At 41.8% G+C, this 12,836-nt stretch overlaps 1 protein-coding gene across 7 annotated transcripts in view; it reads right to left on the bottom strand.

Moving 5' to 3' along the window:
* Positions 1-12,836, bottom strand: part of inpp4b (inositol polyphosphate-4-phosphatase type II B) — a 238,217-nt gene that overhangs the window by 84,561 nt on the left and 140,820 nt on the right. For 6 of the 7 annotated variants that reach the window (XM_084374031.1, XM_084374028.1, XM_084374032.1 and 3 more), the window contains one exon: positions 3,393-3,472. In XM_084374031.1, coding sequence (XP_084230157.1) covers positions 3,393-3,472 — 80 coding nt within the window. Of the gene's footprint in view, positions 1-3,392; positions 3,473-7,395; positions 7,778-12,836 lie in introns of those variants that run through there. The other variant, XM_084374034.1, reaches the window with a different exon arrangement.

The following is a 12,836-nucleotide window of genomic DNA, read 5'->3' as shown; positions in this document are numbered from 1 at the left end:
ATGAAAACAACAGGACATTGTGCATATCTACTTTTATTCTGACAGGAGCTACTGTCCAAAGCAAGACCAGATAAACATGTCGGTACTGTCAGACACACACACACACACACACACACACAATAATACATAATATACATAATACCAAATGCTTGCATTCAACAGTTCTGTCTGTTGCCCTCTAGAGGATTTTCAAATGGTAACTGATTTTAAGAACGTGTGACAACACACGCAAAAAAGCAGATTAAAAGATTTTAATATTGTCATTGTAAGAAAGAACATATCAGACCAGTCAGTTGAGATGCAGAACTCCACACTACATGTTTATACTAGATGATTTCAGAGTAACAGAGTAACTCAGCTACTTGGGATCTTACACGAACCTGTGTGATCAAACGTGACTTCGGAATAAAAACAAACATGGAGGCGGACAGCTTACTTTAGCTGGTTGCACTTCTTGTTTTTTCACTGCAAAACAAAAACAATTCCACAAGCTTGTCTTCCTTTTCTACTGTCCATCTGACTCAGGAGACAAATTCTCCTCTTTGTGCTGGTATCAAACACACATCTGAAATCGGGTACGCTGCAACATGGATGTTGAGAACTAGGGGTGCTGAAGGTGCTGCAGCACCTCCTAAAATGGCACATTATAAAAACCATCAATTGATAGCCTCATAAGGTGTGATGCAGACTCGCAGCAGAGAGACTGAGAGAGCGCTCATGTAGACGAGCGTGAGAATAGGAACAGAAGTGTCCACAGGATATAAATCTCTCTTTGGTTATGAAGACTAAAGTTTCTCTCAATTCTGTGTTTTATCATCTAACTACTGAAGACCGGAATCTCTGTTATCAGTGACATACAGGCAGATCTGAGTTGCATACACTCGTCTCCTCTATGAAACATCTGTATCCAAACTGCACTGCTTTACAAACTGCAAGGCTGCCAGTCCCAAGTGGAGATTTTGTCAGTTTACACCTGGCAATAGGCGTTTCGACATGCATCTTGAGTGACCTCTTTTGATGACATCTCACTTCCTTGCCCTATATGCAAAAAAACACATACATCACTGGGACACGATGCCCGTTGTACAATGAGGGAAACAATTCAATGTATAAACATATGCCAAATTTCTAAAAAGATTAATAATCAATACAAAAACAAGAATGCCGTGCACCATTTATAATGATGCCATTATATAGACTGACTGCTCAGCACCCTGAACTGTGACTGACTTCCCCCGATCCAGTTGGTAAAATCCAGATTATGTTCGTAAACCTCTCACACTACAGGCTCATTTGGGCTGATACTCTGCTCAGACCAGCCCAGAATCGGGAACACCTAAGACCCAAAATCTGCCAAATTATCCTCTAGTGCGGGCCCATTATTCACAACTTTTATGGAACCATGTCCCTGGTCACCATGGTAGCCCATCGGACCTTAACGTTTCTCCTTGTAGCATCTGCAATACAACTCCTCAGTCAAGCACGCCATGTGTGATGACTCTGCCTGGGACAAAACTATCCTTCTGGGCTTCAAGTATTTAAGAAAATCCAGGATTTCTGTCAATGGAGCCGAGACATAGGGCTTATTTATTGTTATCTCTGTATTCCATGCATGTCAACCAGAGGAAGCTGGTTCATTGCGGCAGAGGAGGTTGCTCCTCATCTACCCTTGAGAGGCAAAGGGGATTAAAATAGTAATAAAACATGACCAAAACTTTGAATCATTTATAGAATAATTGTTCTAGCCACTAGTGTAAAATAATATGACAGGGCGGGTTGGTTTTCCTCTGATGCCACTGATGTCAACATACTATGATGAAATATACTGTATGTTACAGCAAACTTTATTGAGAAACATTTAATGAATCAGCTTCAAACGCAGTGGCCGCAGCCAGCCAGTGAACAGCAGCAGTAGTAATTAGCACTAGCTTATAGAGTAAGTTAACAACAAAATTAAAGCAATGTTTCACTACCCTCTGTGGTTGACACATTCAAGTCTGTGTCTCTTCTGACCAGAGCTTACATAAATGAAGAACTTCGGTTGGTGAGAGAAGTCTGATCTGCTGCACAAGTAACCACATCTAACAGTGATGTCACGGGTCCTGTAGTACACCTGCACATCACTGCAGCAAGTTGAAGAGTTAAACCACTGGAGGTCAGAAAAAACAATCAAGATTTTCAGGAAGTATTTGGCCACATGTTAAACCCAATGGCATATGGGTTAAGGTGGTGTGGTTGGTGGTGTGTTTCCAATGCAGTGGCTACTCAACCTGGGGAAAATATTCAGTGTGAGTGAAGTGAGTGGAGAAAAACACTAAGTTGTTGCTTTAAATTGGTTATTTTAAGCAGAGTCAAGTGTGTGAATATTCTGCGTAGGTGTGAAGTTGATGATCACCTGATCTGAGTGGCACTAATGACTTAACACTCCTGCCTAAACCTACACTATTAGCCCATTTAACAGAACAGATCAGCACTGTTTCCTCTTTCTCTAAATGAGGCAAAGTATTAAAATTATTATCAAACACACTTTTCAATCAATCAATGTATCAATTGCCCTTGTCATCATTTTGACAGTTAATCCTTCCTCCAAAAAAACTCTCCGGCTTTGTGTACAAAACTAAACCTACCAGCAAAATACCATTTTATGCTGGTCAAGCCTCGGTGCCATCGTACTTCTTTGCAATCACGTCAAGCACCTCATGAGATGGACAGACCATTAATCATGTTCAGGAGCACAGCTTATCTGATGTGTGAGACCGATCCTCCAAAAGGCAAACAACCAATCGTCTTTGTGGCAGTTTACGGATTATATCCTTATAGTCCTGTCTTTAAGAAATGTAGTGCTCTAAGATATACACATTTTTTCTATGTTGAATGACTAAAAGGAGAGGGCATATTCATGCTCTTGACCTTTACCCAGCATGCCTGCACCATTTTAAAAAATGCTTGATTTGGCTGAACCTGTACATAATATCTATAAAATATATAACAGCGTCTTTAGAAAATAAAATACTGTATTTTTGGCCCACCTTTTAAACAAGTCACAGGAACTCCTTTTCATTCCGTTCATTTGACCAGAAAATACACTTATTCCCACCCCCGTTTAACACAAAAACAACAAAAACAACAAAAAAGCAGATCAGAGTAGTGTATTCCCACACGCTTGCACAACATCTCTCAAGCAAACAACCCTGGCAGCTACTGCAACGTTCCTGGAGCTGCTGCTGCAACATCTGTGGGAAGGTTTCTTTCCCTAACTTGTTTTAGTTTGATGTTTAAGTTGGTCTGTCAGTTCTTGTGTGAAGAGGCCTAATGTTCAGTCTCTAAAGTTTTATTTAGCCTGGAGGGATGCAGGAAGCAATGAACAGGGTATGACAGAAACATGCACTTACCTGATACTCAAGGTCAGTCGTTCATCTTTAGCCCTCAGCAGATCGCCTACTGAAAATGTGGCACTACCCAGGAAGGTGCTCTGTAGACCCAGACAGAAAAAACAGAGGTGGTTAACAACGGGCAAAGTAGCTCTCTACTACCTGTCATGTATATAATTCAGTTTTTAAATGTACTGGTACTCTCAAGTTTATTATTTGAATTACAGAAGGGATCCTTCTAATTTCATATTTGTGAAATGTGCGATCTTGTCGACACGAGGCACGGTGACATACAAGTACAATCAACTCTCCTTTTCTGTCTCTCTTTTACCCTCTGTCTCCCCTTTCTCACAGCTCTGACAACATGTGTTTGCTGCAGGCATGATGTGAACAGGGGGTGTCAGCGCACAAGAACTGGGTCATGGAGAGTGAGGTAGGGGACGAGCTCATCAATAACGAAGAGAGATGATCCACATTTGTAGAAAACACACACACACACACACACACACACACACACACACACACGCACGCACGCACGCACGCACATGCACACACACACACGCTATCTTACGGGCATGCCAAGTTGCAGGCACATCCACACACACACGCAGAAAAGTCCTGCACCTGCAAGTAACACCATCGACATGCTTGTTCCTGCTGCAGGAGGGGAGGGCTAAGACCCTGCCAAGGACATGGGCTGCTCCACACAAAGCTAAAACAGGTAATTAACAACAGGTACAAGAGGTGATTCCACATACTTTATCATACTGAGGAAAAAATATCTTAATTAAAGTATTTGCAGCCTGTTCACACTCTGAGTTTCTACAGTGTCATTTCTAGTCCTTTCAACCAGAAAACTTAAGTGTTTTTTTTTTTATTTCTAAGCTTTTATATTGGTGCAAGTGATGGTTCTTCAGTGAAGTGATAATACAAAACAAGACAATTTGTGTCCTGCTCCAGTCTTACTTTAGATAGATGTCAAAGGCTATATCTCAGAAGATGAAAACAGGATTGTGTCCATTTTTGTAATGAATGCACATGAGATCCAGGTATTGTAAGCAAACACCTGATAGCTTCCAGACACTCAATAGACTTTTTTCTTCATCTGATGGAGAAAAGAGCGCAAATTAAGTCAGCCTATGAAAATGGGATGCACTGATCCAATACACCACAGTCATGACTAGCTCAGGTAATGATAATTTTTCATTACTGATTACTCTGCTGACCATTTTCTCAATTCACCAATCCCAAGTTTTGTCGATGAAGTAACCTTTACAATTAGGCCAATAGCGCTACATGTGCATCACATGTTCCCTGGTCGGTCTGCCCAGATTGGCATCCACCAGGCAACAGGACCGAGATTGGGACGTAACAGCTCTCTCCAAAAAACACGGCTCCTGCACTGCCGGAGCCTTTACTTCCGTAACTTAAATGTGTCTTACAGGCATTATGTAAATATATATTTTTATTAGGGGTGTCACGATTCTCCAAATCCTCAATTCGATTCTCTTTTTTTGTTTTCTTCTTTTAGCACGGATGGCAATGCCATTTTTAGACTAGACTAGTCTAGGACTGGATTTTCAATTTCCCAATGCTACAAATACCCCTGTATGCTTTAGCGCAAGTTGAATTTTGAAGTTTAGCTCTAATTAAGGACAGAAGAGTTGCCTTTGTTAATGCTGTAGTTTTCTCAGTTAAGTCTACTTCTTTGTGTTGCCTGTGGACACGCATGCTACACGCGCATAGCTTACAAAATGTGGTTTTGTTGTCAACAACACGAATGTTATTGACATAACTCACCGGGAACACAAATTATTTCCACACCGGTGATTTCAGAGACGCAGGAGGGTGTTTGAGCTCTGTTGATGTGAAAAATAATGTTGTGTTTTTTGAAACTTAAAGTATGTAAACCTATTCTACTAGGACCCCCAAATAAAAGTATGAACCTGAAAATTTGCATTATATGACCTCTTTAAGAAACCCTAAAATACAGAACTGTAAAAACCTTCACACAGGACATGTAACAGTGTCATATAGTTATGGGTCACACGGCAGCTGTGGTAAAGGGCCACATGACTGTTGGATTCCCCATCATAAAGTCAACATGAGTCACATTAGAGTTTGGTTTCTGGCTGAAAATATGATATTTTGAGTTAGTTCTACTAGCATGCTGTTTTTCTTCACCTATGTTCTGTTTTCCTTTATTGTTTGGCTGTATTTTTACCTCTAATCTAAGTTCCTCCCTCTTCCTACCACTGCTTTGCTCTTTCTCTCCCTTTCTTTTGGTCTCTCTCTGCAGTCGCCTGTATCAGATTTTAGAAAAAAGGGCATCCTGTCCACTGACCTTTTCTCTCAATCATTTCCTCCCTGAGCGTTTTCCTGCCACCCCATACGAATCCCCACATGCTTACTACAAAACACAGCCTCAAACACATTCCCCTGCTTGGGCCTGCTCAAAAGTAGGCAAACAGAGACACACACGCATGCGTGTGCACGCAGAGAGGAAGAGGAAGTGACTATAACACAAGGTCAGTCAACAGTGCTATGAAAAAAAAACATCATATTGAAACACAGTGAAAGATTTGAGAAGCTGCTTAAATGTACCTCAAGCATCACATTCAGTTACAAGTTTCATGCAGCATGGTTACATGTCCTTATGAATTAAACAGAGCCAGCATCCCAGTAGGCACCACTTAATATGCACAACGTCATATTCTTCAGCACTGACGTATCATAGCCAGTCCCAGTTTGCCCTGATAACCCAGAGCACCAGGCACAGAAGGCCATTACATATCGCGGAGGAACATTATATCCCTATGTAGCCATTACTCGCAAGCCGGTACAGAACGTCTGGTAAATGGTCTTAGAAATCCATTCCTTAGCATCTTTTTATGGCCCCTCACGATGAAGGCTTTAAAAGTAATGAAGCTCTGGAGACCGTCTTCTTATGCGAGATCAAAGTGGCTGCACCATAGAAAATGAGAGAAAGATGGGGGCAAGAGGAGGAGTGGAGTGAGAAAAGAAGACAAATGATGCTCTTCCAGGATCATGGAGGATTGATTATGATGGTCCCGCTCCGTTCCCTCCTTACATGCTTCGGCTCTCTCTTTTTTCTATCCATCTTTTTGCCTGCTATTGCTCGTTCTCTTAACTGGTCCTACTGGCCACGGCGGTTGCAAGCAAAGCGAGAAACTTTTGATCTATGATCTCCTTCGCTAGTTTTCAAAAAAAGTGACAGTTTCTTGCCGGGGAGACATTTTACAGGAGCTCAAGAGATAAATACACATTGCTGACCGAACACGAGTGTTCCTGAAAACACACACACAAAGGATCAATCATAGACGAAAAATGAAAGACACTTGTGCAGGAGCACCAAGAGCTGACATACATCTACAGGCAATCCCGAGCAGTTGTCTGTGGACCTCTGAAGGCCACAGCGTCTGCCCATCACTTGGCAGAGGTAAACGGTCCAACTCGAGCTGTAGATCTATTGATTTTCTCCACGCCCTGAGTGACAGAGTGACACACACACACACACACACAGACACACACTAACTCTCTCTCAATCATTCCCTCTCTCCTGACCTGTCTCTCACTCACTCACACACACACACACACACACACACACACACACAGACTGCAGAGAATACCTGGAGGAGAGGACCTTCATTCACATGCTATGCCAACAAATGACATTTTATACAAATGGCAGCAGTGACAGTTTTGGCACTCACTGAATAATACGCATCTGGCAAACATTTATGAATATGAACAGATTTATACCATGGAGGTCAGTAGTGTCTACATGAATACACTGCTCCTTCGCTGCAAATAGGGCTTCACAAATTGGCCTAATTAAGTCTTTAGAGATGTCTTGACATGCCATTTATTCTAACATGCAGATGTGTGCACTCGGGCACAAAATATGGACACAGTAAGTTAAAACTGACACACAGGCTGAGATCACACATACTGTATGCAACAACACACACACACACACACACACACAAGGAAGTCCACTTACAGTTCTGCTGCACACAATCCTTGTAGCGGCAAGCGAGTTAGCCAGCAAGACAGTGAGAGGAGAGAAATGAGGAGAGGCGGACAGAAAGAGAGAGAGACTGAAATAAAGAAAAGAGAGACTGTCTTCTTTCTTCCTCTTAATGAGCTCCAGGTCGTTCTCCCTTCATGTCTTCCTCCAGTCCTCAGTTAGAGTAACTCCAAGTATGCAATATAAACGTGTTTCAGAGAGCAGCAGGCGCACTGGCTCATACATACATGTACACTGTAAACACGCAAACACATGAAACACACAAACATGTAGACACACACACTGCAGCCTCTGCTGTGACTGAAAACTGGCTAGAGTGAGCTACTGGCGCTACCGCTGTTGCTGCTGTGGCTGGCTTGACAGTAAGCGAGACCAGCGAGGGAGAGAGAGAGAGAGAGAAAAAAGAGAGAGAGAGAGAGAGTCACAAGAGGGGAGGGAGTCGACAAATACAAGCAGTCGAGGTGGAGAGGGGGAAGAGGGAGGAGGAGGGTGGAACAACACAGAAGAGGAAAAGACAGAAAGGAAGGAAGGCAAACAATTAATGGGTGAAGAACCAAGATACCAACACAGAAAGGGGAGAGAGATATAAAAGAATACAGAGAAAGAGAGAGACAGAGAAAGAGAGAGACAGAGAGAGGGAGGGAGGGTGGGAGGGAGGAAGACGGAGAGAAACAGAGACAGACTTGTGTGTCACACTTCGGTTGCAGCCTGTGACTCAGATGGCCAACAGGAAAAGAAACACTTGTTATGGCTACTTGAATTAACATGTAATCCAACCACACGGTGCAATGTATATATATGTAGGAGTGTGTTAGCGTACAGATAAACACTTCAAAACACATACTGACATGCTTGAGGATCACACGAGAGGCTTGTTGAGACGCACTTTGCACACTTTAACAAACTCAAATATTTACCGACACATGCAGCTACCTCAGAAAGACGCGGGGAAAAGAACGCATCAATCCATTTTGAGACTTGAGGACACTGACGAACAAACCCACACAGCAACACCAGTGACATTGAGCTTAGGTTTTAACTATCCGGGCTCAAACCTTGGATTAAGCAGGGTTTAATTTACCCTTGTTGACACAGAGGGGATGAGTAATTCTGGCAGAACAAAGGACACACTCCACACCGGCCCCTTATCACCCCGAGCAGGTAGACAAGCAAACACAATGAGACACGCTGCACACAAACAAGCGAACACACATGGACGCGCACAGCCACCTTTACATCTAACACACAAACTGTAATGTACAAACACACGCCATGAGCACTGGAGGTCATGGTGATGAGTCGTCAGTCTGTTTTCTTAATATGGGGGTGGGGGGTGGAATTAAGGAGCGTGGGTGGAAACACTGGATATAAAGTGTTCTCGCTTGCCTTCATTACCATGAGGATTGATGACCTGGGTGCCAAGTGGAAGCCAGAATCAGACTCATACCTGCCAAAGATTACCTAAGATGCTTCTTAGTTTGCTAACTTTTTCTGAGTACGCAACAGTATTTATGTGCACCTGCGCTGTTACCGAATCCATTTGCTGTTGATGTGTTTTGCTGCCTTATTGTGTGTACTCTCCCGCTCTTAACCAATGACTACAATACAATAGTTTGAATCTTACAGGAACAGATTTGTACAGAAAATCCTAGATCAAAGCTCATTCAAAATATGAATCAAGCACACAGAAACTGGCATTTCTTATTATATGTTTTAATGCCTCACTTTGAAGTTCAAAATGTTTGACACATTTTAGAGCATTCAAACTGTGAGTTCCTGAAAAGCAAAGTTAGACAGGCAGGGATTGGTCTTCAGCGAGAGGAGCACGGCCTACCTACCACAGTGAAAATGTGCAAAGAGAATAAGCCTAAGAACTTGTTAATTCCTGCTTTTTAGCATTTTTTTTTTTTACCCAGCACTCACAGCTGGTTGAACACTATCGCCACTGCACATGCACACACACATTATTCATGGACCTTGTATGAATCTGAAGGCAGTGGCTGTGTTAGCCCATGTAAAGATCATTGAACAAATGCCAGTGGCAGCTGACGTTTTCGTGCAGACAGCGACAAGGGATCTTAGACGACCAGTCACCTCCAAACTCAGACAAGCATGGACAGAAACAGGCGGCTGTGTTTTCCCCGGGTGGGTTCTCATTTTTAGCTGCCTACCCTCGACATTGTCCTCTCATTCTTCCCTGACTTATTCTTTTCATGGTTCTCTACCTTGACCTCATTCCAATGCTTCTGATCTGTTAAAAAGAAAAAAAGGAAGTTCTGCAGACAGACAGAGATGCAGCCAGACCTGAGCTCACCCCTTTTTGCCCTTCCCCATCTATTTCTTCATTGCATGAACAACAGTATACATGAAAGGGACAATCAACCAACGCTGACATTGTCTCTCACTTGTACAAAGACAAAGAATTTTACCGTATCGACGTGAATATAAGAAAGTATATTTTTCTGGAAATGATGTTTGAAGAAGTGCAGGTGGTGTTACATAACAGTCTTGCATTATGGGTTGTTTTTAGCCTTATTGTTGCTAGGCTAGCATGTTTCTTTAAGTCTATTTATAGTGAGGCTTTTAGAGTTAGGCAGCCCAAAGTTTTCAGGAAGCCCCCCCTGTTTGAATGGAAGTCTTTCATGATTCACTGTAAGAGAAAGAGGTTTCAAGAATGAGTATTCTCTTCTCGTTGGACCTACCCTATCTTTGTTTTCACAACTGGACTAGCCTGAAAGTGTTTCATATCTTCAAAAAGTCTCCTCCAAAACATGGTACTGAAACAATGAGTGTCGTCTTACACTCCAATATGGACTGCTCTGCATCTGAGTTTTGATACAGAGATCTGTTGGATATAATCAGCTCCTAAGGGATTGTTTTAATATAGTCTGACCTGTCTGAGAAATCATAGCAGGCTCCAGATGCTGTGTACTTCTTGTTTTGTTACTCATGCTGATCCTAAGGCAGTGTGTGTGCACTTTAAGCAATGTGAGGCAGGCTTATCTGAGTGTAATAATACTGATTTGTACTCAGATACAAAATACTTTGATGTGTTCCAGTGTTTTTGTTGCCTTTTGCATGCCTTATTAATCGCTTGTACTATTTTTGCCTGCTTTTTGAATAACTTTTGAAATGTATCAAAGGCACCAAGCGCACCTACTGTAAAACAAAAGGTATGACTCGTGCAAACATGAAACCGAAACAGGAGAGATGAATGCCTTCTGGGTCTAGTTTTGATCAAATGAAAGCTAAACTTTAATCTTTTCAACTCCAGTAAGATTATTGAGTGTAAAATCTTGGAAGTGAGCTCTTAATTGGCATAGCTTTCCATGACTTAACTTCTGTGCTCACATAATTCAGTGATAATTCTTATCTCACTTTGGAGTCAGACAAGTGTAAAATACCGTGAGAACACATGAAGGCTTTAAGGAAAAAAATCCATATCTAAACTGAATTAAAGATGTGAAGAAACAACAACAAGGGATACATTACTGTGCATTATGATTACGAACTAAATCAATATTTTAATATCTGAGTGAAGCTGAAATTGTTGCTACAATGGTGCAGTTTTGTCAATACTTAATGCATTTACTAGTTTAATTAGCCAGCTGTTTGAAGAATACAGCTCGCTGTGCTGAAATATGAGCCACAGTGACAACAAACTCAATCATTATCCGAGCCTATTATGCCATCTTTGATAGCACTGCACAGAATACAAAGTCTCCATATTTTGGGGGGGCTGGAAATTTTCCATTGAATGAATTTGCCAGACTCTCTTGCGTGCTATTTTTACCATTGTATCCCTGCAGTATGCCAGAGCAGGATTTTTTCTGGGCCTGTGAAATTTGCTTTTCAATCAGACAATGTCACATTTCATGTATGCCTCTGCAGACAATTCAGCAAAATGACATGTAATCCAAACACAGAAGGAGGTAAAAGAAAGTATACTGTAGATGCAGCTTTTCGTCAGCGCTGCGAGTGGCTGTCATTGGTAGTTGAATATGTTTAAGTACACTGAAAATACTCTCCTGCTTCGCAAAAACATCTAAAAAGACAAACATTCTGCTCTTAAACTATAGCAACCAAAAATATATTTTTGCACCTGACTCAAGTACTTGACAAGCACACAAAAGAGGATGGACTTTTGGGATCTCAAAGGTAAATACTCACTGAGAGTTGACTGCTGAGAGACTTGGGAAACTCCTTTTACAATTGCTTTTGCTGCAGTTACAGTAAGTACAGAGAGATCTATAGAGCCAAGTATGATAAACGCTGCAGCGCGGCGGACAAGTTAATATCCCTCTTCCTCACAAAACGCTTTAAGGTTTCCAAATATCTGTGTTTCTCTCTCACAGAGGGAAGACGAGAGGCAAGAGAAAGCAGTGTTCATACCTGCTCTCACATACATTCTTTCAGCTTGTCAATGCTTGCCCCTAAAAAGAAGCCCTTCCTACCGCTCTGTTAGTTTTTCACATCTCCCTCCCTCTGTCCCTGCGCTTGCTTACTTAATCATGTTCTGGCTGCGTACTTTTGGTGCTAGGCCAACAATCAGGCAGCTCAGGTTTTCTCCAGGCAGCCTCCAAGTACTACACCAGGCACACAGAACGATGAGTGTGCTCGAGTAACACTAGATCAGATTCCCGTGTCCACGTCTATATCTCGCAGACAAAGCTGCAGGTAGGGTGAAAAAGAAACTCACGCTGTGGCACATGCAGCCTGCCCTTGGTACACTGGAAGCACACTACCAATGCCTTCACCCTCACTCACTCGCTTCTTTGGTCCATAAACTTTAATGGCTAACCCCACTGCAGACTAGGTGATAAAAATCAAGGCTCCCTCACTCACAGTCTGTAAACATGACTTGGTAGCAGGTCCAAAGACTGTACAGCCCCATTCAAATCCTCTCGACTGACTTCACTACCATATTTAGATTACAGCACGGCAAACTTGAAGCAGTTTTGGTAGAGTTACACTTTAACAGACACCATCCCCTTTTCTGTCATATAATACATTTACTTTATAGGTTGATAGACTAATTTCTTCTTCATTATACAACACCGGGTTGCACAACAAAATCAAACTTGTTCCTTCACGCTGGACACATATGGAACATATATACATTTAGACAGGAATAGGATACAGAGTGGTACCAAATATCATTTTAAGCTTCTATTGAGGTTTTCAAATGAAGCTTCAAATGTCTGTCATCGTATTTTATGTCATCACCCCAAAAATATAAAAAAAACCTTCAAACAAAATCCATATTTTGAATAAGTGTGATTCATCGGATTAAATGGAGTGCCAAGTGAATGCAATTATAAGTAATAGGTAATATGATCTCTTTTTTTGGAACAGCTTAAGTACTTCACTATTATACCACTTTTACACCAAAATTAGCATGCTTATGCAGGTTT

This window comes from Pagrus pagrus, assembly GCF_965226575.1.
Source record: "Pagrus pagrus genome assembly, chromosome: 2".
Taxonomy (NCBI): Eukaryota; Metazoa; Chordata; class Actinopteri; order Spariformes; family Sparidae; genus Pagrus; species Pagrus pagrus.
The sequence above is the reverse complement of the archived record's forward strand: the minus strand, read 5'-3'. Positions and strand labels throughout refer to the sequence as shown.